At 48.3% G+C, this 26,103-nt stretch overlaps 6 protein-coding genes across 6 annotated transcripts; 3 read left to right on the top strand and 3 right to left on the bottom strand.

Moving 5' to 3' along the window:
* Nucleotides 1-1,008: 1,008 nt before the first annotated feature.
* Nucleotides 1,009-4,428, bottom strand: CTRU02_204756 (uncharacterized protein; the record flags this gene model as incomplete). Its single annotated transcript, XM_036721233.1, has 1 exon — nucleotides 1,009-4,428. The coding sequence occupies one exon, from the start codon at nucleotides 4,426-4,428 to the stop codon at nucleotides 1,009-1,011; it is 3,420 nt and encodes a 1,139-aa protein (XP_036587217.1).
* A 1,321-nt stretch (nucleotides 4,429-5,749) lies between these two features.
* CTRU02_204755 (ABC transporter CDR4-like protein 2) lies at nucleotides 5,750-10,475 on the bottom strand (the record flags this gene model as incomplete). The annotated part of the gene is made up of 8 exons (XM_036721232.1): nucleotides 5,750-6,628; nucleotides 6,678-7,036; nucleotides 7,085-7,655; nucleotides 7,703-8,078; nucleotides 8,130-9,213; nucleotides 9,266-9,362; nucleotides 9,422-9,873; nucleotides 9,920-10,475. The coding sequence occupies 8 exons, from the start codon at nucleotides 10,473-10,475 to the stop codon at nucleotides 5,750-5,752; spliced, it is 4,374 nt and encodes a 1,457-aa protein (XP_036587216.1).
* Nucleotides 10,476-14,172: 3,697 nt separating this feature from the next.
* On the bottom strand, nucleotides 14,173-15,046 carry CTRU02_204754 (uncharacterized protein; the record flags this gene model as incomplete). Its single annotated transcript, XM_036721231.1, has 3 exons — nucleotides 14,173-14,570; nucleotides 14,635-14,724; nucleotides 14,788-15,046. 3 exons carry the CDS (start codon nucleotides 15,044-15,046, stop codon nucleotides 14,173-14,175), a joined length of 747 nt encoding a protein of 248 aa, XP_036587215.1.
* Nucleotides 15,047-18,122: 3,076 nt separating this feature from the next.
* Nucleotides 18,123-19,257, top strand: CTRU02_204753 (cell surface glycoprotein; the record flags this gene model as incomplete). Its single annotated transcript, XM_036721230.1, has 2 exons — nucleotides 18,123-18,307; nucleotides 18,363-19,257. The coding sequence occupies 2 exons, from the start codon at nucleotides 18,123-18,125 to the stop codon at nucleotides 19,255-19,257; spliced, it is 1,080 nt and encodes a 359-aa protein (XP_036587214.1).
* A 699-nt stretch (nucleotides 19,258-19,956) lies between these two features.
* Nucleotides 19,957-22,260, top strand: CTRU02_204752 (heterokaryon incompatibility protein; the record flags this gene model as incomplete). The annotated part of the gene is made up of 2 exons (XM_036721229.1): nucleotides 19,957-22,084; nucleotides 22,142-22,260. 2 exons carry the CDS (start codon nucleotides 19,957-19,959, stop codon nucleotides 22,258-22,260), a joined length of 2,247 nt encoding a protein of 748 aa, XP_036587213.1.
* A 2,352-nt stretch (nucleotides 22,261-24,612) lies between these two features.
* Nucleotides 24,613-25,892, top strand: CTRU02_204751 (Zinc-type alcohol dehydrogenase-like protein C2E1P3.01-like protein 4; the record flags this gene model as incomplete). The annotated part of the gene is made up of 5 exons (XM_036721228.1): nucleotides 24,613-24,760; nucleotides 24,818-24,952; nucleotides 25,010-25,219; nucleotides 25,276-25,646; nucleotides 25,707-25,892. The coding sequence occupies 5 exons, from the start codon at nucleotides 24,613-24,615 to the stop codon at nucleotides 25,890-25,892; spliced, it is 1,050 nt and encodes a 349-aa protein (XP_036587212.1).
* Nucleotides 25,893-26,103: the final 211 nt, after the last annotated feature.

Below are 26,103 nucleotides of genomic sequence, written 5' to 3'. Positions count from 1 at the left end.
CCATGTCGGGATGCGTCCGCTAGTCATGATGAGATTATTTGTCCCGAATGAGCATTTGGCCCGATTTCAAAACAATTACTGATACCTTTCGTCTTCAAAACTGAAATTGAAGCTTTCCCCTCGTGGCGAGCCATATGGAGTGCAAGGATTAGAGCAGGAGAACAGCACCGGCTAAGCTTCGACATCCCGGGAATTCATAGTACCACCGACATCCGATGTGACGTGCTAACTGCGTTCGGTCAAGTTCCACATCGTCTAAGATGTTGCAGCCGGGCGCGGATTGAATGTGGGTGGGTGATCAAATAATCTCGGCAACTGAGGATGGATCAATACCGCAAGCTACGAAAGCTTTAACTCTAGATTGTACTGTTTGACGTTTGAAACGACTTGTAAGATTTGATCCGTCTATCAGAAATCAACGTTGTTTAGGGAATTCCCTCTAATTCTTATTGGAAATGTCTAGATGTAATACCTAACTGAGGTTGATATTTATCAATAGTATTTCAAGCAGGTGTACTCTCTTAGGAAAACGCAGTGATACGCAAGGACACCAATTCCGGTGGAAACGAGAGGCCAAGATACGAATATTGGCAGTGTCAATGACAATTAAATCATTGACGAAAATGAAGCAAGGTAAATAAGTCTAGTGTTTGAGTTGATTAGCCCGAGGAACCCGTCAACTTTCACAGTCTCTCAAAGCTTCTCCTGCAGACGATCAGAACTCAAACGAAGCATTACGTCAACAACATGTTTGGATAGAGATTGTTTGCTTTGCAGGTCACCCGTTAAGGCGGTTTTCTCGAAGGATTTTGGGTTAAATCGGCCATACCAGCCTGCCCTTGTTCCACTTGCTCCAGGAAATCGCTAAACATTGGATTGTTTGTTCTCACAAGTAGTGTCTCCTCTTTCGCTCCAGTGCGCTATTAAGGATGCTAAGAGATGTTCCTCCAGCAGCAAATGGTGAAATTTCTTCGTATTAAATATCCAAATAAATCTTACATTTTATGATTAATGCCTTTTGGTCTTTCCATTACCGTCATCCTCATCACTACTACTCAACATCGCCTCACTCGTATTCACTCTGAAGCTAAAATCGACCACGCCGACCAGACTGCTCACTGCGCGAACCAGCCCCTCGAGGTCATCGCACACGAGCGAGCTGCACACCTGCAACACCGCAAACTCGGTGTATCCGTGCTGCTCGACATTCTGGACGTCCAGAATACTTCCGTTGCCGAGAGTATTCGCCATCTCGGACAGCTCGCTTATACCCGTCAATGTCGCGGTTTCGACTGACTGGGAATCGGCGACACTCTGTCTACGTGTTGTCGAGCGGACCTCTTCGCCAGTGTTGGTGTGGACTGTGACGAGTCTGTGCTCGAGCTCGCTGCCTCTGCGTCGAATTCCTTGTTCGGGCTCTTGCGGGCGGAGATGGAGGAGTTTACGGGTGAGTTCGTTTGGTCGAGGGAGCTGCATGAAGGGAGGCAGGGACTGTCCAGAGAGAAGGGAGTTTGAGAGGAGGGTGAGAGTGGACAGAATGCTGTGCTGTGTGGGCTCGATGCCCGCGAGGATCTGATTCAGGGCATGAAGCCACTGCTTGTCATGCGTCGAAGAAGAGGTGGATGGCCGATCGCGAGGCTTCCAGGTAACAGTGTATGCGATTAGCGTCAGGTACCTCATGATGCTGGTTGATCGTTTAATGATATCATCGTATGTTTCTCTTGGGAACTTGCCGCCGATATCAGGTTCCCATCTCTGCCATTGCGCGTGGCTGTCAAGACTCGGGAGTAGCAATAGCAGTTTGCCCAAGATCCGGCGTCTTTCCTTTTCCATCTTGTGGGCCGGAGTTCCCGCCATTTTGATGTCGCCGTGAGTCTGGTTCATGGTAGCCTTGATGGTCTCGGTGATGACGCTGAAGTAGTTGGCGAGCAAGTAAAGAGATGCGCTGAGATCCATTCGAAGCCACCTGCGGTCGGTCATCGGGGAGGGGAATACAGTCCAGATGAAGGCAATAGCGCAACCGGCTGCCACGCATGCAAGACGGTAGGGCGCGAGGAGGTACGTCGGGTAGTAAGGCTGGCCGGTAGCAGCGGCGGCGGCTTCACCGATCTTTCGGACCTGCAGCTCATAGCCGATGATGAGGACCTGAGTGATGATGGTGATGAGCCAGACGGGCATGAACCGGGGGTATTTGAGGACGAAGTATTGTTCCACAAAAATGAAAAGCCAGAGGAACACAATGACTCCAACCGTCTTTTCGGCGACAATGTACCAGATGATGAAAGTGAAAATCATAGCGACGAGGGTACCTCCGACACGGCATACGAAACCGAAGATGGACTGGCCAGCCGTAATCGTCATACCGATGGCAATCATGATCATTGCCCAGACAAGTCGCTGCTCGGTGAAGAACGTCTGCGTGTTCTTGAGGAATGCGAGAATACCAACCGTCATAGTCGCCACAGCCACGCGGAATCCGAACATGGATTCCCCCGAACCAAAGAATGCCGATACCTTTCGTACCCTGTTGCCGAAATGTTGCCATACTCCGTGGGCCGGGAGATGCTCTGGATCCTTCTTCTTGTTGTACCCATCGCCGGCGTAAACGACGTTGGCTCCCATATCCGCGATATCAGGGTTCTGCTCTGGCGTCGCATCTTGGGAGCTACTGCAGGCTCCTCTTAACCACTTCTTCATCCGTCGCTGTGAGGGTACGATGAGACGCTTCTTGCTCATAGTGCCATCGGCAACCTTTGAGTCCGCAAACAGAACAAGGTCCTGAACGGCCTCGCCGAGTGCGAGCATGAGCTTCTCCATGTACAGCATCACATAGAGCTGAGTCTGGTCACGTTCCTTCATCCTGGTTTCCAATCGCTTCAAACCTAGTTCCTGACGCTCTTTCTCGGTGGCCATTCGTCGTTCCTTCAACCAAGCCTTCAGCATCTGGCCCTTCTTGTCGTTGAAATCCTGCACCCTGTCCGCCAAGACCTCGGCGAATCCGGCCTCTCCGGGTTTCGGCAGAGCTTTCGCTCCAGCTTCGTTTTCGACATCGGCCGTCTTGGTCTTCTTCGGTTTCGGTGTAAGTTCGAGAACGATACCGATATGGTCCAGGCCTTGATCCATCGCTTCGGTGAGAATCTCGAACGGCTCGCACAGCTGCTTCATGATGTCATTCCACACCTTTTTCTCCAGAGTTTTCTCCACATCCGAGTCACCACCATCACTCTCACCCCATCCGTGCTTTTCAGCCGCACGTCGGAAAATGTCGACAATGGTGCTGATTCCATTGAGAGGAATCATGATGCTCCGCAGACGATTGAAAATCTCGCTCAAATCCTTCGCATCCAGCTTCCCGTACGCGATATCCCTCTTGGCAAAGACCATGTCTCCATGCATCTTTCCGAACAAGGTCGAAATGGCTAATGCTGTCGCCTTTAATTCGCTCGCTGCTTTTGCCTCCTTGGTCATTTCCGGTCCCTTCTGCTTCCTCCTGAAAGCGCTGCTGGCCTTGGTCGGGCAGCGGTCTAGCATATCCTCACAGGATATTGTATGCAGATAATTCAATTGCAGTTTGATGGACTTTCGAACCAACCCAATGGCGCCCTTGAATTCTGCGCTAACCACTTTGCGACTGGATACGGGGAAGATGAAAAGTGCCACGCCAGTAGCGATACCCATAGCTGCGAGCATGGCTACTAGAAGCCGTCTCACGAAGGACTCGGCTGCGGCTGTTGTTACCATGAGCGGGCCGAATGTGCACGCGACGTTCATGAAGATGGAGTAGATCATAACTGGCAGGTTCATGGCCGGGTACTTGGCACGCATGGTGTTGGAAATCCAGATATTGAAGAAGAGCCAAACGCCACAGACTGCTGATTGACTAGAGTTGTACACTGGCAGCCCGGTAGCCAACTCTTCCGGGGAAGCAGTGTTGTGCCTGGCCCGGACGCCAGACCACAAGGCCAACATGGAGATGGCGGCGCCAATGCAGATTCCCGCGACATTGAGAACTAGATTTTGCAGATACTTTCCTCTGGGGAGAATGGCAAGGGCAAGCACCGAAATGATGGGCACGAGATAACCCAATGTGGTGAAATACTGCGCAACGGCTGTCGACTGGTAGATTGCGATGCCGATAAGAGGCGGCAAAGAGCCCTTGAACATCATCAAGACCGTCGGTACATCGAGGCCTAGTCTCGTAGCGAGGTTCGGTTTAGCATCAGCCTTCGCGGCGCTACTCGCCCTAGTAGCGGAAGTCGGAGCTCGCGCGGGTGCCTCGGGCTGGGGTTCCGGGAACGGGCCCGACCGATCAGCACCGGGCTGCTGTTCATCGGAGTTCATGGCATCGGCGACATCGGGAACGGAGCTGGCGGACGAACTCGACTCTCCATCTTCTTCAATCGTTTGGGAACTCGGCCGTCGTTGCATGACGGGCGCATGTGGGATGAGACGAAGTTGAGTTTAGTTTTTGAGAGCCCCAGAAGGGCCCGGGAGGTGTTTTGTCTTATTTAGGGGGGGATGATGTAATGTGCGGAGATCGCCGCGTGTTGCTGGCAAAAGAATGCCGATAAAATTTGCGCTAATGCGACGTTTTTGTGGATGAGTTACTCGTTTTCGCTAGCCGGAGAGGGGGGATGATTAAGGATCTAAAATAGTTGTTGGTCAATCAATCAGCGACAACTGATTCATGCTCATGGGCACGGGCCCTCATCTCATCTCGTTGGGATAAAAGACACTAATGTTTATGAACTCTCATCTGAGAAATCGAACGGTTCGGAAGGACAGAGACTAACGAAGAATCCTAAAGATCGGCAGATGGAGTGGGACTAGTCTAAACTTTGGTAAAAATCCAATTTGAATACGGAGTAAACTAACTGATATTGCAACCTCGGAGTGAGCCAGTGGAGTGTTTTTGTTGAATATGGCTGGTCATCATGCATAATCCCTGCATCTCAGCCCTAAAATGGCTGCCAATCCCCCGCCATGTCAGTTTTTTCTGAACGGCCCGGCTACTTGGCATACATTTGCCGTGGAATGCAAAGGAAGCAATATCGTTGTAGAGTGGTCCTTTTTGCTTTTGAGTTTGACGAAGAAAATGTTGTTCTTCAATATTTTCCGAGCATGAAAAGATCCACTCTCATAGCAACTGTTGTTTGTTTCTTAATTTTTCTAACTCACCGCCATGCCAACTGGTAGTCTAGCAATGATGTTGTGTAATGGAGTAAATAACGCTGCAAATATTTCTTCCCCTTTCATGCTTCAATGGTGAGCACCTCGGTTACGAGTTCATGTATCCGCTTCAACGGCAGTAAACCCCTGAGTAATTCACATAGTCAGCGCCCACCTAGTCACCTAATTTACCTAGGAAGCCCAATCCATGCTTGAGCACTCAACTTCGGTTTATTATCGGCCAATCACAGCATTTAGCAAAGCCGTCACAAAGATTTCAGTGCTTCAATTGCGACCTTTTATGATGAAGACATTCCGTATAATGCCGCAGGCAATTACAAGCCATTAGAAGAAACATTTCGATATTTGTGGACGATGTTTGGTTTGAAAAAGGGGCCGAGAGAAGATTTTTATTCCATCAAAAATGTATACCAATCCATACAAAGTAAAACATTACCCATTACGGGAGTACCGTGGCAGTCTATGTATATGTATCCTTGCCAAATCTAATCCAATCTTTCCTGCAAACCTGCATATATGTCTAGTCCGAAGCGCATCGGTCTTCTTGTCTTTCCTCTAATCAAGTCCGTTTCAAGCCCTGCTTCTTGGGCACCCTTGCCAGCCAGTATAAGCCAAGGCCAGCGCCAATATTAAAGATGATGTACAGCCACATAAGACCAAAATTCCTCCATCTGTTACCGTAGTCGACGTTGAAAACAGCCAACAAGTCGTCCGTCATGTACGAAGGACACCAACCACATGCATTCGCGTCGGGTATCTCCACCAGCCTGCCGCCTGCAATCTGCACGAATACTCCCAAAAAGTCCGGGCAGGTCATGTTTTCCTGAGCCGGGATATGCACTATCTCGCGAGCAGCACACTCAATTGGGACGCCGTGGAGACCGGTTGAGAGCGCGCCAGAGGCGAGGTATGTCATGGGCGACACCCAATACATAAAGTCGGACCAGATAGCTGGCATCTGGTCGCGTCTGATACCGATACCGCAAAAGGCCATCGTCAGGAGTGCAAGGAGGTTAACCACTACACCGGCGAGATCAGGCGCTGCAAGAGGGGCAATAATAGCCTGCGATATCGTCGAAGCCCACTGGATGAGTTGCCAGATGAAGAGGAAGGCAAGGAAGCCGCGAATTGTTGTGTCGTCAGTAGTGTTGTTCTGGAAGCCGACCGGGTAGTACCAGCAGAAGTAAAAAGCGACAGAACACAGCGTATTCCAAACAAGCTCCACGAAGATTTGGGTGAGCATGAAGACGTCCCAGCGGTAGATTTTTGACGGACGCTCGCGGACTTCGTAGATGGCGCGTTGGGGGACGAAGAATGACATGATTTGCTTGGTGTACGGGTTCTGGATGAGGAAAGCGATGAAGAATGCGTACAGCTGGTTCTGCACACCTTGCATGCTGCGGTCAGAACCCCGGAAACTGAAACCGAGGAAGAGAGCCTGGGACTTGATAAGTAATGGAAGTATTGGAATAGACGGCAGAACTTACGAAGAAAATAGTGACGGAAATCTTGGACCACAGATACGTAGGCGACCTCCAGAAGTGCCTGAAAGTACGCTGAAGGACAATCCTGAACTGGGTGGCGAAAGAAGCAACGAATTCCTTGTGCTGCGAGTCGAAATCGCCATCAAGAGTGACGACAGCTTTGCCTTCGCGTAGACGACCCAGTTCAGCCTTGACTTCCTGGTACTCAGGGGAGGCCTTCCACGTCTCAAACCAGTCTGGGCCGTCAGAAGAAGGCAATGTTGACTTGAGCATCCATTCTGCAGGGTTGACCTCTGGCGGACACGGGGATGCTCCGTTACGCTCAAAATACTCAATCATGGTCTGGGAGTTTGGTCCGATTTCTATAACCTTTAGTAATGGAAGATTAAACGGACTATTGGGACACTTACCGCCAAAGTATACCGTTCTCCCGCCGGGTTGGAGCAGAAGCAGCCTGTCGAAACGAGAGAACAGCATCGCTGATGGCTGATGGATGGTGCAAAGAACAGCTTGACCACTCTTTGCAAGCCTTTCAATCAGGTCACAAATGGCCCATGACGTTTGGGAGTCCAATCCAGAAGTTGGCTCGTCAAGGAAGACCAGCAGCTGAGGGCGGGCAGCCAATTCGACACCAATGGTTAACCGTTTACGTTGCTCCACGTTCAAACCTTCTCCAGGGACGCCAATGACGGCATCGGCAAAGCTCTCCATTTCCAGGATCTTGATGACCTCGTCCACAAATGCTAATTTCTCGGCACGTGAAATCTCAGCGCTCTGTCTGAGCAACGCACTAAACTCGAGAGCTTCTCTGACTGTGGTGGTGTTGAGGTGGAGGTCTTGTTGTTGAGCATATCCAACGCGGTGAGAGAAAGAGTCATCAGTCGCCTTGCCGTTGACCAGCGTGTCTCCAGTAAGGACACCAACTGTCAGGCGGGTTGCAAGGGCATCCAGGAGTGTGGTTTTACCAGCACCAGACGCGCCCTAATCAATGTTAGTTGGAAATATCGCATCTATGGTGGACCACGAACCATTAAAGCAGTTGTAACACCTGGCTGGACCCAGCCATCTACATTGTTCAAGATCCGAAGGGTATCATTCTGAACCTTGACCTCATAGCTCAGGTTCTCCCAGTGGAACACAGGTTTCCCGCAGGTGCTAGGAGAGGGACGGCTGTTCTTCTCCTGTTCCACCACCGGCGAGGAACCAGTAGGCTTTTCATCGATAACGCGTGCCACTTGCTGAGTCTCAATATCGTCTCTGGCCGATTTCTCATACGAGTCAGGAACTTTGCCACGGCGGAACATGAGGACTTCTCCTTTGGCTGCCGGAGGCTTGGCAAACTCGGCGGCAACAATGTAAGCAATCACATAAGCAACCAAGAAAGCGAACAGAATGCCGACGTTCCTGATTCCGATTAGCTAGGTTCATGACTTGGAGCCTCATCTGGCAACTTACCTCCACTTGTGCGAGTTATAAAAGCCATAGCTGAGCTCGATGTACCGGTCGCCACTGACAAACGGCTGTCCAGCCACCGCGCCAACAACCGTGCAGATGCGATCAGCCATGGACAGATCGGTGTAGCCTGGCCCAACTGGAACGATAGATGTGCAAGGGAATTCCCGGCCGGAAAACTCGTTAGCCATTAAAGCCTCGAAAACATAGCTGAGCGGGTTAACATAACCCATCCATCGCGACCAGCCGGGCATGTAATCTGTGGGGATGGAAAATCCGGTGTATAGCATGAGTCCAATGGTAAGCAAGCATACGGGAACCAAGGCTTGATGAGCTGTCCGTGTGACGCACGCAATCGTCCGGTACAGCGCCGAGATGGTGAGTGTGAGAAAGTAGTTGATGAACAAGAAAAAGAAGAAGGCGCCAGCTGTACGTCGCAGGTTTGAAAGGAAGTAGACTATCATGTTGAGTAAGATGGCATAGATGATCTTGGCGGGGATATCAGTGATGTAGTTGGCAATAGCTTCGGCGGATTGGTGGTAGAATGCGTAGCGGTTGTGCTTCTCGACAACAGGTCGCTGGATGTAAAGTGTAAGAACCTCGAGTTCGCCAGCGAAAGCGTTGAACAGAAGAGTAAAGAAGAGAATGGCGCCGCGGGCATAAAAGCTGTCCGTATTTTCGGGCATGTTGTAGAAACCACTTCCAAGTACGAGGCCCATGATGGTATTAAAACCGACAGAGGCGATGACAAAGGCAGGGTCAGCGAGGATTCTTTTATAACCACGCCAAATGCAGAGGTTGACTTGCTGCAAGAAGGAAAGATGGTAGGGAGATTTGAGGCGTTGGACGGGGCTTCTCTCCGCCTTGCGGCTGGTAACAAACTCGTCGAAACGTTCTTTGGTGGGATTTTCTCTCTCGTATGAGTCGAGTTCCTCAACCAAAGCGGCGTGTTCGGCCGAGGCCTTCCATCGAGCGGCGAATTCATCAGCGGTGCGAGGGGCTGTAGCCTCGCAGCCCGGGCGTACACGGCGCTCGTGGGGGGACGTCATAGAAGTGAGAAAGTCGGCGGTAGTTTGGCGGTCAGGACCTTTCCAGAGTTAATAAATGCCTAAAAGAAAACTCCGATGGGGATGCCATACAGTCAAAACCAAGATCTTCAAAGTACGCCTTGGCGTTCTCTGCCTTGCCGAAATAGATCTGTCGTCCTTCATAGAGAACAGTCACTTTGTCGAATGTCTATAGAGACATCACTTGTCAGTCAAATATTCCAGCAAGAACATGGAGTTTGCACGTACATCATAGGCTGACTGGGGGGCTTGGTAAATAGCCACGACAGCCGCAACATCCATCAAGTCTGCCTGTGCCCTGAGCGTCTTACAGAACGAGATGGCGTTGCCGCTGTCTAGTCCACGAGTACTGTTGTCCCAACATTGAAACTTGGCCCCGGTCAAGGTGGCCTCGGCAATGCTGACTCTCTTACGCTCGCCGCCAGAAACTCCGCGAATGAAGTCATCGCCAACTTTGGTATTCATTGTATGGGTGATGCCAAACACGGCCATGATAGCGTCTCTGTAAGCGCGGGCAAATTCGGCTTTAGAGAAGCCACCAGGGACTTTGTTCGGAACCCGAGCCATTGACGCGAACTTCAGGGTGTCGCCAACCGTGAGAGGAGCTAGGTGGACGTCCACCTCGGCATTGTAGAGAACATCGCCACGGAACCAACCGTGCATATGAGTAGACGCGATACCTAGATCTCGTTAGCTGAAGCGTCAAACAAGCTTGGAGATACCAACCCCTGAAGTTGATGTAAGAATCATCGGTAAGGTTGAGGCCTTCGGTGCGGCCAGAGAGAGTCTTCAAAAAGGTTGAGCAACCAGAGCCTGGTGGGCCCAAGACAAGCAGCATCTCGCCAGGGTGGACAACACCTTCGAAGTCACGCAGAATGTCTACCCGCTTGACTCCACGACCCGTGATTCGGCCCATAACCGAAGACGCGATACTTGGAATGATGTTGCCGGTGGACTGCTGATAACGCGCTCCTGTGCCATGACCATAGACACTGAGCCTGCGAAAAGCAGCTCCGGTCCTTCTCGGAGGCAACGCGTCCGATTCATTTTCAAATAGCTGTCTCAAAGCTTTGATCCATAGATAGCTGTCGAAATTAGATGAAAATGGATCAAGTTTGCTATCTTTGATGGGCGCCACGGCATTGTTCTCGTCATGGTGACCTAGCTTGGCAGAGGTTGCAGTGATCTGCCGAGCGAGGTTCGTGATACCTAGACGAGACCCATTGATTGTATTCTCGACGTCAGTCGACGACGCTGTCGAAGATGTGGCGCCGTGCACCATTATGGTGGCAGACCACAATTTTCTATTATGGGTGTTCTTCTGTTCGGTGAACGATCAGGCTGCAAGAATCGCGAGAAGCTATGGAGCATGGATTAAAAAGATGGCATCTCAAGTTACTGTAAAATATGCCAGAGTCGAAGAATAAGCGGCTGAAAAAAAAAACCAATACTAACGGCTTTTGGACTGCAGCAGCAGCATGTCAGCTTTATCAGTTTTCCAAATTCAACACCCTGGTCAGGCGGTCGAAAGGATCTCCCGAAGGGCCGTCTAACGTCAGCTCTATCAGTTCGTCGAATTCCATCCCCGTTCCAAGTGGTCCAAGGAAATACCCGAAGGGCCGCCCCAGGGTGATGAGGGCTTTTGCCCAGAAAGGGATTGGCTATCAAAATTTGCAGCTTTTGGCAGACCTGACGAGCAACCAACCATGAGCCCCGCCCCGACGGATCGGCTCAAGACCCATTCGGAAGCCCGTAAACTGCGTCCATGGGCAGCCTGATCAGTAATACCCTAACAAGAAGGGCATCAAGTCATGACGGAGATACTGAAACTTCATCATGGGATCCTAGGAAGTGGAGAAAAGATTAACGGTTTTAAGGAGAGCCTGACGTGTTCGAGCCTCCTGCCTGTCAACCTCAACTAATTTACTTCAAATGGGTTTTCGCCGGCCCGCATCCGGAGCTAACGAACGCGGTGAAAAGCCAGCCTGGAGGTCTGGGCAACTCTTCGACCGTGGCTCGGCCGACGTAAAGGCGTCGGTGAATTAAAAGTAAATCGGCCAGCGGAGCTCGGTGGGTTTTGGCCTACGAGTCTCCGTTGGCGATGTGCTTTACTGAAGCATGTAATATGGAGCGAGCAGCATCTGATCCCAGATTCCATTTTGCTTTCTCGATCGAACGCGCGTAGTTCACCAATTACGCCCATTTTGGTTTTTTTTCACTCTGATTAGTGATTATTCTTATCTAAACCCTTACGTAGCATCTTCGGATCCTCTCGTGCGCTTTCTCAAAGACTTTCGCGAGTCTCAAATCCCTATTATCAAAATTCGATCAACGTTCAAGGTAAACTAACTGCTCACAACTTTGCTTCTCTTTCTCACTATCTTGACCTCCGAGTATCCATAGCGCCAAGCCGTAAAAACCGAAATAGCTTTAATGTATGTGGTGTTGGCCCCCCGCTAATGCGAGCAACTCGTAAATCGTACCTATTAAGATTACCAGTTGTTCGGATGCTCGGCGAAAACCCACCAACCAGTTGGCGGCCCCACTCACCCTCGGAATCCCAATTTTGATCACGTCTCCAAAACATCTCAAAGAGGGCCCAACATTTCCTCGTCAGATCAGCCTCATTGATGACTGTGTTTTTCCGCTCCAATCAACCACATCATGTCATACGAGTGCTCTCATTGCGGAAAGAAATACCAAAGGAATACCCACTTCCGTCGTCATGAAGCCACCCGTGAGTGAACTCTGTGGACATTTGGTGTTTGTGCAAATACCCGGGAAGCGAGGGAAACTAAATACACGTTCCAGATCTAAGCTCCCAGTCTTTCACATGCCCCTACTGTAGGAAATGTTTCGCCAGACGGTGGGTAACCCTGGCTCTTTTCGGCAGATGGCCATCTACTGGGACGTTAAGCTAACATTCTCATAGAGATGTCTGCCGCAAACATGCCACATCATGCACGTCCAGGGGCCCCAAACAGCCACAAGGGATTGCAGAGATCCGGATGGTTAAACGAGGCAACAAAAGCCGTGCTTGTGATGCATGCTCTCGAAGCAAACTGTCTTGCGATTTTGAACGGCCATGTGGCCGGTGTAAAGCGCGACATGTCGCCTGCACGTATGTGAAAGCCATGGAGGATCCATCCAACTCCACCAGTCTGGATCCCCTCAAAGCACACAGCGGAGACCAACGACAAGCAAAATTAACTATTCCGTTCATTTTGGAGATCACCAATCCCAAAAATGACTCAATGCTAAATAGCCTGCGCAAAGAGGATATTGGCGAAGATACAGATCTTGATGCGCAGCCAGACTTATTCGACTTAAACTTGCCAGATGATACCACATTTCAGATGCCCTTTTTCTGGAGTTTTACTCAGCTTTTGACCGAAGACGGTTGGCCTGAAAGCCAGTTCTACGAATCAAGAGAGGTGACAACCAGTCCTGGTGATAGCGACTCTCACCTCGACCAACGTCTCGCATTTTTGACTTCAGAGTTGAGGAGTACTCATGAGTCGCTCTGTCACGTACCATTTTATGACGGTACCTTTGACGAGGATGTTGCGAGGGCGGTCTTTACCACACGCAATGCAAAGACATTTATTTCTACTTATTTTCGACTCAACCACCCAAGTTTCCCCCTTACTCACAAGCCTAGTTTTGATTTTGAGACCTGCGCTCCCGAGCTCATGTTAGCTCTCATGCTCAACGGCTCAGCAAGATTGCTACCGCAGGACGATGCCATCTCGGCGGTTAAATTTTACCGGGTCAGTGAGGCCTACATCTTTCGTCGCCTTGAACAAGTCGTGGCTGCCTCAAAGAAGAATGAACTACCCTCCAGGGAAGTGGTCGATATATTAACTGCGGCGATGGCTATCTACGGTATCATTAGCGCTTCAAATCAAACCAGGATGCGAAACGTCGTGACAGCTCAGCGACTCCCTCTGATAGTATCGATAGTGCGATATTTTGGATTGAATAAACTCCGCCATCCCAAACCAATTCATGAGACGGAGTGGACTGACTTTGTACGTTTGGAGTCCTGCATCAGGTAAGTTAATCCGTATCAGTCCAGTAATGACATTGGTCTAAGACATCTATAAACAGGATTGCCACTTTTACAGCTTTCTCTGCGTGGTTTGATGCTGGTTCACAGAATGGTCCGTCGGCGTTAGTGGTTGCGGAGATGAAGTGCGATTTGTTGTCTCCCTTGGCGATTTGGGATGCCAAAGACGCAAATGAATTTCAAGCTATTCTTAAGGCGCCAAATACCATCATCCCACCTTCATCCACGATAAGTGAGTGTTATGATGCACTCTTGAAAGACAGCTGGGTTGGCACTTCGGACTTCCCTCGGTCGCCGGCAACTCTACATGATCTTTTATTTCTGATTTTTGGTGAGTTGGAAATTCCACCCAAGAGGACAGCACAACTTATCATCCTAGCTTTGGTGAATACAGTAGTTTCAGCTAGGCAAATGTCCATGCTCTCGACGATGGCGCCAAGTCTTCTGCGTGCCGTTACGAGGTGGTTCAAGATTTGGGAAGTCACCATTGCGAACCTTGATCCACAAGTCTTGCACAGAAGTGGATTACCACGACACAGTGATAGTATTGCCTGGCTAACTCGAGGTTTCATCGAGATTTCCATCGTACCAGGAGAGCAGTGCGACTATTGGCAGAACATTGGGCAGGCAAGCATGAAAGAGCTTCATGGCTTGGTACAGGCGCTCCGAAACAGATGATTGTTTGATCCTGGATTTCTATCGATCAGGTTGTCAAGGATTGGCATGAATCATTCGCTTCAGCAAATAGGATTTTATACGCTGATGAATTCGGGTTAGGCCAGATACTAAACTTGTTTGTTATAACTATTTTGAGAACCATGATAGACATAGAGACACGACTGAATGACTAGATAGACTCTGTAACACTACTATAACGCTTTTTTAAGCAAATTCAGCAATTTTACTACTCTTAGAAATCCTTGAATCGGGTTTCATAGCTGAGCTTGATCACGTCCTGCGGACTAAGGGCATTGACTCGCTTGCTTCTGATATCCGTTCTGTCTAGAAGCTGCTCGTACAGAGGAGCAAAGTCTCTGGAGTTCTGAAGATGCATCAAACCCAAGTACTGACTTTCATCCGTCAAGTCAACGTGGTACTGGACGCGATACGCGAGATAAATCTCGTTGAATCGGACGTTGGTACCCTCGTTTTCACGAGCGGCTACGTTGGCAAAGCTAAAAAGAGCACCCTGTGTAATAGCAGGAGCTGCCCGCAAGCCAATGTCACCTGACGCACCGGTGCACATTGTCCATGTACTGTTGGCCACCCCTTTTTCTAGGAGATAAGGAACAGTTGCACGATAGGCATCTGGAGTGCGAGAATTGTCAGCGTCGTGCTCATGTGACCTCGAGTTTTAAGTTGCAAGGCTTACAAAGATATGTTTCTACATTGACTCTCATGATTTCACGAAGCGCTGCTGTTTCAAGCTCGACGGTTGGCGTCTCCCAGTAGAGTCCTCCAGCTGTAGGTTGTTGTCAGCGAGACTTTACACTAACGAAGGGCAAGAACCAAAACCAGTGCTTACGAGAGGCGAAGACGTGCTGAAAGGAGGGCAGCTTGCCTGCGCGAACCTGATCAACTACTCCCTGAATCGCATCTTCAGAAGTTATGTCGGCCTCGACGATCGTGATGCCATCGCTCGTACCAACATAATCTACAATCTTCCTCCCGCTTTCTTGGTTACGCACGAGGGCGATGACGTTGCGCTTGGCTCGAAGGGCACCAATCACTGCAGACACTCCGATATTGCCAGAGGCACCAAAGATCAGGACAGTTTCTGTCATCTTATCAGAATCAAGGGCTAGGAGAGCAAGGCGTGTGGTGGGAACGTAGATTTACGGAAATCGCGTAGGAATGACCTGGCTGTCACACATATAAACGGCTCAAACTCCAAACGCCTTCGCGGCTTATTAACGCTCTCCACTGGCGACCCAAATTTCACAGGTCGACGGCATAAACCTCGAGGTCACGCTAAACGGAAGTTGACATCAAGTCCGGCTTGGAACTGGCGAAGCGGTGATAGTCTCCGCAACTAGGATTGGGCTTGCCGGATATGTACCTTTGTAATGTTACATGAGATGTTTTAAAAACCAATCATCTCAAGAACTGTCTGAGTAGCGGCATTGTAGCGCACAATGCCCGCAGAGTCGCAGTGCATTCTGCAGCAATCTGTCGAAAATTCCCCACTGGCTAGGACATTTTCGCACAATTGTTACCCATGGCATTGGAAAGATCTGCTCTCCACGGTCCATATTGAGTGGTTTGCCCGAGCCACCCAGCTGGATTCCCCGTGGCATCGACTCCGGCTCGGGCGATTTATCGTCAGTTCACGCGTGAAGGATTCGGAAAAACGGTTCTCATTGGCTAATATCTATGGAAATGATTCCGCATCCACTTGCTGACTGCATTACCATACCGAAGCCAAACTCCTTTGGGGCTGTTGAGATTCTTTTGAAGCCCGCAATTCTCCGTATCAGTGGGCCTCTCTGATATGCTAATGCAATCCCTTCGTCTGTCGATGGAGTGCTGTCTGCGTATGGTGTTCTTTTCCAGGAAATCAAAGTGCGTAGCGACCAAACTCATCGGTTGACATTGGACTCCTTCTCAATTCTGGCCGTTGAATTTCCAAATCTTGGTCTCGTTTATACATTTATTAACGAAAACGGCTGGATCAGTTGCTGTAACTCAAAGCAAAATCACATTGTGTAAAGCAATCTAAGCTTTTTGACGAAAATGAAAGCTTCGGTCTTTGACTTTTGTATCTTGTGCACTTTGGAGAGCCTTTATCCTTCTCTCTTTTCATAGTTTATTCAAGTCAAAAAGCTAATCACCAACTTGGACTATGCCAGCCATTCGAGAGAAAGTTGAAGGCAAGAGTGGGAGAGTGCGGGGTTGGAATAGAACTTTCCAGAGTTTAGGCGCCTAACAACACCCGTGGTAGATTGATTCCTCGGTAGTTTTATAGATATGAGAATCATTTCCGCAAAATTTGGAGAAGCCTGAAAGCATGGAGAGCTCAGGCATTGTCTTCATTGGAATACGAGTGGTTATGATAAGGTTGGTAGAGGACTTGTCAATAGTCCCTGCCACCGTGTTTCCAATCCCATTTTAAGGTAGTTTAGATAGGCAACTTTACTCAGACATTTTTTCAATATTTTGCTTTCACCTTCTTTCTTTGGGCTTCTTTTTCTGATAAAACGACGAGAATGATCTGAATATGCTGTCATCTTTTTAACATGTGCATCCGTATAAGCGCTATCGTTTGCTCTCCATGTCAGCTGTTTCCCTTCGCCTTTGGTATTTCTCGAAATAGGACCGGGCGGTTTTTTTCAGTTGTGAAATGTCTTAACTCCCGCTCTAGTTCTTTCCTGAATAATGATTACATTCCAACTTGGATACATGGCTGGTCTCATCCCTCACGGCGCTATTAAACGCCAACAGCGAGCTAGCTTTGTAGCATTACTGTGCACTCCCAACATGATTTCAATTCGTCAGTTATGCCATACAATCTTATTGTTCCATATTTAGAATCATGTATTAAGCAGATCTGACACAGGACCTTTCTCGTTGGCCTGAAAAATGTTAAACATCGCGTTTATCCCTAAAATGAAGTGATCAAGTAAAATGTCCGATGGGGCAGTCCTAAAAGCAGCAGGTGATCTCGGTCTCATGTTCTCTCGGTGATTTGCAAAAACGACAAGTATTTACCCGCGACCGCTTGCGATACGGTGGAATGCTTCAACAATTAAATTTGATCCTTGAATTGCTAGACTCTCCTGCTAGGCACCTTATCCCGGCTACCCTCTTGTGTCTGAAAAGCCCAGTGACAGACTTACAACATGAACATTACTTTTGAACTTACTGGTACTGTTGTTTGGATCTCCTTATGGTGTGATAATCACTTAGAAATGAATCTAGATGCACACAAAGGCACGTGGGGTTTTGGGATTTGATAGCAACTTCGTTTCGTGGTTGTAATCCTATGTATGTACTGTAATTCCTTTTGAATTTTGTGAAACTAACTTGATCGCATTAAGTAACTATCCCCATCATCTTTCATGACTGAAGACCTTGATCTGGATTCTGACCTTTGAATTTGCAATTTGCAGTCTACAACGTGGTCAAAGGGCAGGGTAAATCGAATGACGAACTTAGCGTTACTATTGAGTTTGAGAAAAAAGGCAGCCCTTAAATACCGAGCAAACTGATCTGAGTCGGATATTCCGATCTAAGACGTCAGGCACTTGTCCAATAGCGCCCTTGCAACGAGCTTCAACTTCCCTGCGGGAAGGCCGAGAGGGCGTCAGCTGAAACGTTGTTCCGATACTTTCGGTCTTACTTCAGGGCCTTGCATGCAGTTGGCTATTTGTTTTCTGCAAGCTGAAATATCCATCTATGATTAAAATCAGCTACAATTATCTCAGCCACACGTATATCCTGGATGATAGAGTGCCTTTTTAGCACTACACCAGCTTAGCGTCTTGATGTTGAGGTTAATGTGGCTTGCGCAGGGGCAAATAATCAACCCTAAGGTGGAATGGTTGAGTGGTCCCTTGCATCTCGCTTCCCTTTCAGCTGACATGTAACCCCAGCTTATCGTGACAACAGAACCCTTTTTGGAGCTTCACTTCCACTTGCATGCGGCTTACAGGCACAGCGCCCTTCGCAAGCGTTGTGGTAGTTGACAACCTAAACACATAACACTGATCTTAAAGTGTCGACGCAAGCTTTTCCAAATAAGAGCCACTGAGCAACCAACTATATAATCTCAATATTACCCACCAGATTCTACTGCCAGTCTTTCTAATCATATCAAACCAAACTTGGATTATTTATTTGCATACATTTGAAAGTCTGAAAATGATTTCGAAGCTGTTCACGCTTCTCGGTATCGCCATCCTCCCCCAGTTGGCTTCAGCCGGGCCATGCAACAATAACTGCGGCCGGCAAGTCATCGGCACAGCCGTAAGGGACCCCCCTTCCTGGGACTTGAGATCGTCCTTGTGCGCAGACTTTGTGACTACATATGTTACAGTAACGTCTGGGTAAGCAAAATACTTTGTTGTTTCTATCAAACAGACGTCTGATGTGCCGTTACAGGCCGGAGCCTTCTGCTGAGCTTCAGCTCCCAACGGTTATAGATGGTAGAAATGTCCACGGCCCTCGCCAAGTAACTCCAACACCCGTCATTACTGGTAAAAAGCCGGATTATGCCAGCGCCTGCAGCGACGTTGCTGCGTACTGGTCTGCCTGCCAATGTTTTGATGGCGTAAAGCCCACAACAATTACAGTAACGGCACCAGCCGTTGCTGCCACCACGCCGACCAGCTCAGCTTCTCAGCCATCATGCACCAAGGGTATTGAGTTTGCCCACCATGTCATCGAACCAACTTCGACGTTGTGCACAAACGTACTTTCTAACCAAAACCTTCGCGCAAAGGCCTACGACCTTGGGAGCCTTCTTCAAGGCCGTGTTCCTTCAGGTGTTGGGCTCTCCCAAAATCTTTACTACGAGCAACTAAACGGCAATGCACCAATCAACTACGCTGGGCTGAGAGGCCCCGAAGGATCTACCTTGGAATGCAACATTCTTGTGCATCGCGGCTATATCAAGGTCAAAGTTCCTGGGATTTATGAGTTCTTTTTCGGTGGGGTCCAAGATGTGGTCCTGATCTGGTTTGGAGACAAGGCCAGGTCTGGAGGTTTCCGGGCTGGTAACTCTGATTTCGGCGGGAGAGATAAGGATATCAAATGGCCTGATCAATCATTCTATCTCAATGTTGAGGATGCGTCTGAGTACATTCCATTCCGCGTGTACTGGTCAAACGGCGAAGGGGCCGGAGCCTTTGGCATACAAGGTTTCCCTGCGGCCTGGGGTGATTGGCCTGATGAGGACCCTGAGCTTCCTGAATTTTACTCAAACTGTTCGGGAGATAGGAGCCCTGCTCCTGCTTGGTTGCCTTGGGAGAGTGAAGATTACTCGGGAGGTGCTTAACTGGGGAAGATAACTGATGGTCATTGACTCCAAGTTGGGTAATCTCAGGAAGTGCGGTCAAGTTGATCAGGATTCCCCCTTTGCCCTATGTACCGTTTAGCAACATCTACTGGGGTGATCCTCGAGCTGTTTCTAATTATCGCTGTTTTCTACCTGAAATAAAACTTGTGTGGCTTAAACCAAAATGTCTTTCTATCGATTAGCATTAAGATTGTCTAAGTGAAAACAACGACTTTCTCTGACTAACTAAATTTAGGCACCCACGTCCAGCAATTAAGAAAACTTCGACAGCGCTTGATTCGCTAGCCAGAATTTATATGAGTTGTTAATCCTTGGTTCTGTTTTTTTTTTTTTTTTTGGCAATACATAGATGTAAAGACTCAGTATCCTTGAAAAACTGTTGACACCTACTCAGGCTACTTTTTCTGATTCTGTTTTGAGTACCCTGGACAAGATGAGTCCTTGCCGAGAGATCAGACCGATTTTACCCCAGCAAGTCAAGACCCTTGCTCCAGATTCACCAATTAGAACCGCTTACTCTTTAGCGGCTGCTGACACCTCCTTGCCTTACTTTGGTGATATTTTGCTTCTTCCACTGACAAAGACAACAAGACCCAAACCATTAGCCTTCATCTGTATGTGCTTCTGTTCATCTTTGTTGATATTAAATACTGCCCGCTCATACCTAATTCCAGCACAATGAGTTACACGTATGGAATGCTTCCTCAGGGTCACATCAGACTCCTTGTTCTACAGCCTGGAAACACATCCGATGCCCTCTCCTGCTCGTTCTATTCAACTCCACTCGAATCAGCTCCCGTCTATGAGGCTGTATCATATGCTTGCGACACTCTCGAATTGAGTGACACACTCAACGTTCTGTCGTGTCCTGGCGCAAACTTGGAGCCTGAACCACAAATCTTACCGATAACTCAATGTCTTTCATCCCTTCTCCGCTCTCTTCGCCATACCACCGAGCCGCGAACAATCTGGCTCGATGCAGTCAGCATCAACCCAAGAAATATTGCTGAGAAAAACTCTCATGTGCTACGAATGCGACATATGTACTCCCAGGCCCGACGCGTCATTCTCTGGTTAGGACTGGCCTCAGATGATGGAAGCACTGATCGAGCCTTTACGTTCCTCAAAAGGATGGCGATGCACAAAAAATGGGCTGACCGAGGCCACTATATGGGGAGCAGAAGGCTGGGGTCTGATACTAGCTCCGAATGTGGTATCGGAATGTGTCAAGGCGAGTCAGACAATGAGTCAGAAGAGGAGGATTCAGGAGATGCCGACGAAGGATACGGCAGTGACTCAACTGCCGATGTTGCTTCCGAGGATAGTGATACTAACGGAGATGAGACTGCTGATTCTCCCCAGTTCTCCTCGCATGAGAATATAGCGACCTATTTGGATGAAGTTGAAATGGATGACACCCCACATAACGCATTTTACCAGTTTTGGAGACGGGTTCAAGCGTCCTTGGACAGGATGAAAGACTTTGCTTACCGTCGATATCATCACTATTTTGTTCTGGGATGGTGGAACCCACTGTTTCGTTGGAGAATCAGTAAAGCCTGGGACAGTTGCATTGATGCCTGGGCTCTAAACGCAACCAGAGTCGGGCACATCGCCTTTGGTAGGCCAATTCTCTATGAGAATGATATGGGAGACTTTTTCGTTAGCCGATATGCTGATGACTGGGCTGCCGTCGACCGACTTCTTCTACGTCCTTGGTGGAGTCGGGTATGGGTAGTGCCAGAAGTCTGGAGTGCTAGCGATGCAACGATACTTCAATGCGGGCCACACAAAATGAAGTGGAAAACATTTCAAAAGGCATTACCATATGAGGAGACATGGGATGATATACAGAGCGTTATGACCGATAATGAAGGCTTCAGGCTCGACATATGGCCACAATTGAAGAAGCGTTACAAGTTGGCTTTGCATCTGAGTAAGAAGAGGTTACTGAGTGGGAATCTATCAGATCTTCTATGGAATACGTGGGATCGGGAGGCTGTTGACCCACGGGATAAGGTTTTCGCTATATCAAGCCTTGTTGGCAAGAATGAAGGCCTCACGCCTCCTGATTACCACAAAACCACAAGACAGGTCTTCTGTGAAACGGCTAGAGACATCATTCTGACCGAAGGTAATCTTGATATCCTTTTAGCAGCTGGTGGGCCAAAAGACCCATGCAATGGCGGCACATTGCCATCCTGGGTTCCAGACTGGCGCTCAAAGGCCCTTGACAGAAGACCACATCATCTCGTCGACAGGTCACGGTTGAGGTCTCTACTGTTCACACACTCAGTCATATCAATCATCGTCAACGGGCACGGTTACACGGCATGTGGACAAGAAAGCAAAGTGGCACGGTTTGGGCCTGACCTTTCTACATTGCAAGTTCATGCCGTAGTGATGGATGAGGTTGGGTTATTTGGAACGTCTCAAGAGCATGAGATAGTCGAGCTTGGGCCAGTAGTTGAAGACGCTTGCACCGTTGCCAAAGCGACTTTTGAGCAAGTTATACCCTCATGGTGTAATGGTTATGTCGTGGATGATTTACCAGCGTTGGTCAGAACAGTTATGATGGGGGGCTCACGGGGTGAAAAAACAGAAGAGGAGGTCATCAGCAATACAATGCCACTGCGGCGATTCTTCACTACAAAAGCGGAAAAACGACTATGCATCGGCCCCGCTTTGTCTAACAAGGGTGACAAAATTTGTATCATTGCTGGTTGCAATTTTCCTTTGGTTCTTCGACAGATAAGGGATGAAAAAGGTCAAGATTCTGCATTTCAACTGATTGGGGAGGCTTATGGTGAGTACTAAATACTGTTAAAGAGGCTTCAAGGTTCGCTGCTAACTGACATCCAAGTCCACGGTATCATGAATGGGGAGGCAATTGCTGCCCTCAAGAGAAGAACATGGTGGGAGAAGCTCGCCTGGTGGCGTAGGCCAAAGGATGTGAACTGGGAAACAATAACTATTTACTAAACATTGTTCATTACCAGGCAAGCAGCTGGGTATTGCATGTATGGCAACGGTACGACTTTATTGTGTCTTAAAAGCAGATTCAATTTGAGATGCAATCATGCAAAGTAATTCTGGGTAAGGTATACATATGCTTACAAACTCCAAGAACCTGCAGGGCTGTACTACCCATTATAATTCGATATATCATCCCAATCCAAGTGGTCCTGACAGCCTTAGCAAGTGACACAGCGTTTAGAACAGCAGGCATTGCATGACTTCCTTCGCGCAGTTTGACAGTTGTACAGGCAAGATGGACTTCCATTGCAAGACTTGCAGCCGTTAATGACAACCGAATTGCATGCAGTCTGGCACGCTGACAGAGACGCTGAATTGGGGCATCTCTCTGTATCATCAGTTAGACTCTTGCCGGCAAGTAGATAAAAGATCTCAGCATCATTTATATAAGTTACGTACTTTGCAAACGGGGCGAGGTCTTGTCGTCAACTGGGCTGGCAAGCACAAGGCTATAAAGCCCTAGAAGGATAAAGTTTGACAGCTTCATAACTGAGAGCGTAGGTTTACAAGAATCTTTGACGTAAAAATAATTGAAATCAAGAACTCAGATTATAGTTGAAGTGAATACCATGGAACTTCAAACTAATTAAGATAATAGACATCAGTATTAAGCTCTCATCTTATACTTATTTGATAAGTAAACTTCATCAAAATGCTGTCAAAGTCACTGCTTATGTCAATCGGGGGAAAGCTGCTCCATGTCATATGATCTCAGGCTTTAACAAAGCCACCCCCGCATCAGCAACTACTGTTTTGGTAGTTGGAAATACCAGCTGAAAATATGAGGCGTTTCGCTAAGGGCTTTCAGCGCCAGTCATTTCCATTTGGGCCGACGGAAGATCTCTTCCGCAACCTTTTTTGTTCACGGGCCTTGCTCCGTCTTTCCTATGTAGTTCGATAGGCAAGTCCATATCCTATTACTTCAAGTTCTAGTAGTACAGATCCATTGATTACTATGAAAGAACTTATAAGCCCAACTTGAAATGCGGAGTATTGCTTTGCTGTACCAATGGGCTTCTGTGTTGGTAGTAAGCATCGCAACGTTGATCCGACTCATGCGAAGCGACTATCTCAACTCACCCCTCCCCCTCTTTTGAAGCCCAATTGACACGCGGCATCATTATATGCTATACTGACCAGAAGATAAAGCATTGAGGGAGCATGAAGCCGCAGGATTCCTTCGTCCGAGGCTGCATAGCAATCATGCAATGATCCCATTTCACCTGAGCTGCCACAAGAATGAGCAATTACATGCTAGCATTCTAAATGCATGTAATCAACTTTTATGTATATGCATGTTTCAGGATTGCGAACTGGTATATATCCTGTCTAACTGGGAGCCATGGCCAAGAGCGGCGTGCAAGGGCTAATAACCACATTGTGCTTATTGCTACTATTGTCCCTTCAACAACTTTCATTCATCAATATCAAATATCTCTGGTGAGGCAGATTGATAGTATTTGCCTGTACCAGATTCACAACAGCTTAATTATCCGCTTCGCCTATCACGCTGATGAGCAACGTTCTTAGCTCCCCAGCTTATGAATTCAATTCTACCCCTCAATCCCTTGTGACGTGGGGGCCCTGATTTATACTGTTTATACCGCTGTTTGGTGAGTGGCACAAGGAATGTTCCGCAATCTCAACGTAATATGCCTAAATTCCAATTTCCCGTTGTTCCGATCCGCGGGGCTATCTCCGCCTCCTGAAGATTGTTAAGTTTCTACGATGCCGAACGAATTATACTACAGGTGATTATTTAGAAGGGGGATTTTGGAACACTAGCGAAAACGTTGGCCCGAAATAGTGCTGCCTATGGTAGGCAGTAGAATTGATTGCAGGTTTTGTTTGATGTTTTATGACGGCTCTTGCTCAGAGATAGCTTCTGGGCCGGCAACTCTAGTCTTTCTCTGTGCATAATATGCGCTGCTTTATCTTGAGATACACTGATAAGCATCAAAATCTTGAGGGACAAAAACCGCGAGATTTCCGGCCGGTGTATCAGCAATCATATCACCGGAAAACCCACCGCGACTCGCCTGTGTGGTTTGGCCCGCAATTTAGCACAGGTGGCCGAGACAGATTTGTAATAAGGTAGTTCATTTGTAATGTATTCACCTAGCAACCCCGCATCAATCAGATATGCGGTGATGAGCTTCTTATGACGTCTCCCAAGAAAATAAAGTTGAACGATACACTTCAAGAAACCTACGACATCAGAGCCAACATCTAGACACCTAATACTACAGTAATTTCACCTGCCTCGTTGCACTGTATCGATATTTCATCATAATCAACATGAGCGGAAAAACTTGCCAAGCTATTGTTATTGTTACCTCCAAGGAAGGGTCACCAACTTTGGTGAAAAAGTCCATCCCGGTGCCTGAGCCAGCGCCCAACCAGGCTTTGGTGAAGGTCTCGCATGTTGCCCAGAACCCAACAGACAGTAAGGCTGCCCTCTTTCGTGTCATACAAATAGCTTCAAATCTCTAATCCCATTTAGTACAAGCATTCGACGGTAAAGCTTTTGGCGATGGTGCAGTGTTGGGTTGCGACTTCGTCGGCACTGTCGAAGAGACTGGCAGCCAGGCCAGCAAGTTGAAGAAGGGCGACAAGGTCGCTGGCCTGATTTGGGGTGGTTTGTGATTATTAATTTCACAGATGGCTGTGCAACGGCGTTCTAACTTGTGAACAGGTGAAACCAAAGGAATTGGAGGTTATAGCGAGTATACCCTAGCGGATGACCGCATCAGTTTCCGTGTTCCTCAGAACATCACCGCAGAGGAAGCTGCTACACTGCCTCTGGCTTCAATGACATCATGGCTTGCGTTGTTCTCGAAGGACTGCCTGGCTATACCCCGAGACAGCGGGCATGATACTTCGATCCTGATCTGGGGTGGCAGTTGTGAGCAAGCCTTGACGAAACTACATAAGCGAGCTTCTTGTTAACCATTGTGTTAGCCAGCGTCGGTCTATATGCAATCCAAATTGCAGCCTTGCACGGCTTCAAGGTCTTCACCACCTGTAGCCCTCGACACTTCGACCTAGTAAAATATCTCGGGGCAAAGCATGTGTACGACTACCATGACGAGAATGTTGTCGATTTGATCAAGAAAGCAGCACCTGGACTTAGATACGTCTTTGATACCATTGGTAACAAGACTTCATCCGGCCTCGGGTCTCAAGTCATTGATGAGAGTGGCGGCCGCCTATGCACTGTGAGGCCTGGCAAAGCCAACACGGAAGATGTCACCAAGCAAACTACGGTTACAGACGTCCTCGTTTGGACAGCTTTCTTGAAAGAGCATCGATACGGCAGCTTCCACTGGCCGGTAAGTTGCCATTGCCATCTTCTCCTTTCCTACTGACAAGTTGCTGACCTATCGACATAGGCACATGAGGATGATCATAGACTTGGGGCTGAGTTTTTCGAGAAGCTTCCGGCTTGGGTTGAAGAAGGGAAGATTAAGCCGAATAAGCCCACAATAATCCCTGGCGGCCTTGATGGCGTATCGAAAGGATTCCAAATATACCGAGATGGAACTATTTCTGGAACGAAGCTTGTCTACAGACTATAGGTTTCAATGGCAGAATTCAAGTAGCCGCTGGGTTAAAAAAGAAAAGAATTTTTTTAATGATATCTAGACAGAATTTATTCATACGAAAGCCAATTAACACCTCCAAAAACTTCAGTTCGATCGTTAATCATAATGCAAGGAACGAAATGCAAAATCTGGGCTCAGTGATTGTGTGTACGTCACAGCCAGTGCCAGGAGCCAAGACACGAAG

Source organism: Colletotrichum truncatum (genome assembly GCF_014235925.2).
Source record: "Colletotrichum truncatum strain CMES1059 chromosome Unknown Contig_0002, whole genome shotgun sequence".
NCBI lineage: Eukaryota > Fungi > Ascomycota > Sordariomycetes > Glomerellales > Glomerellaceae > Colletotrichum > Colletotrichum truncatum.
Note: the sequence above shows the minus strand (reverse complement) of the source record. Positions and strands in the feature narration are given on the sequence as shown.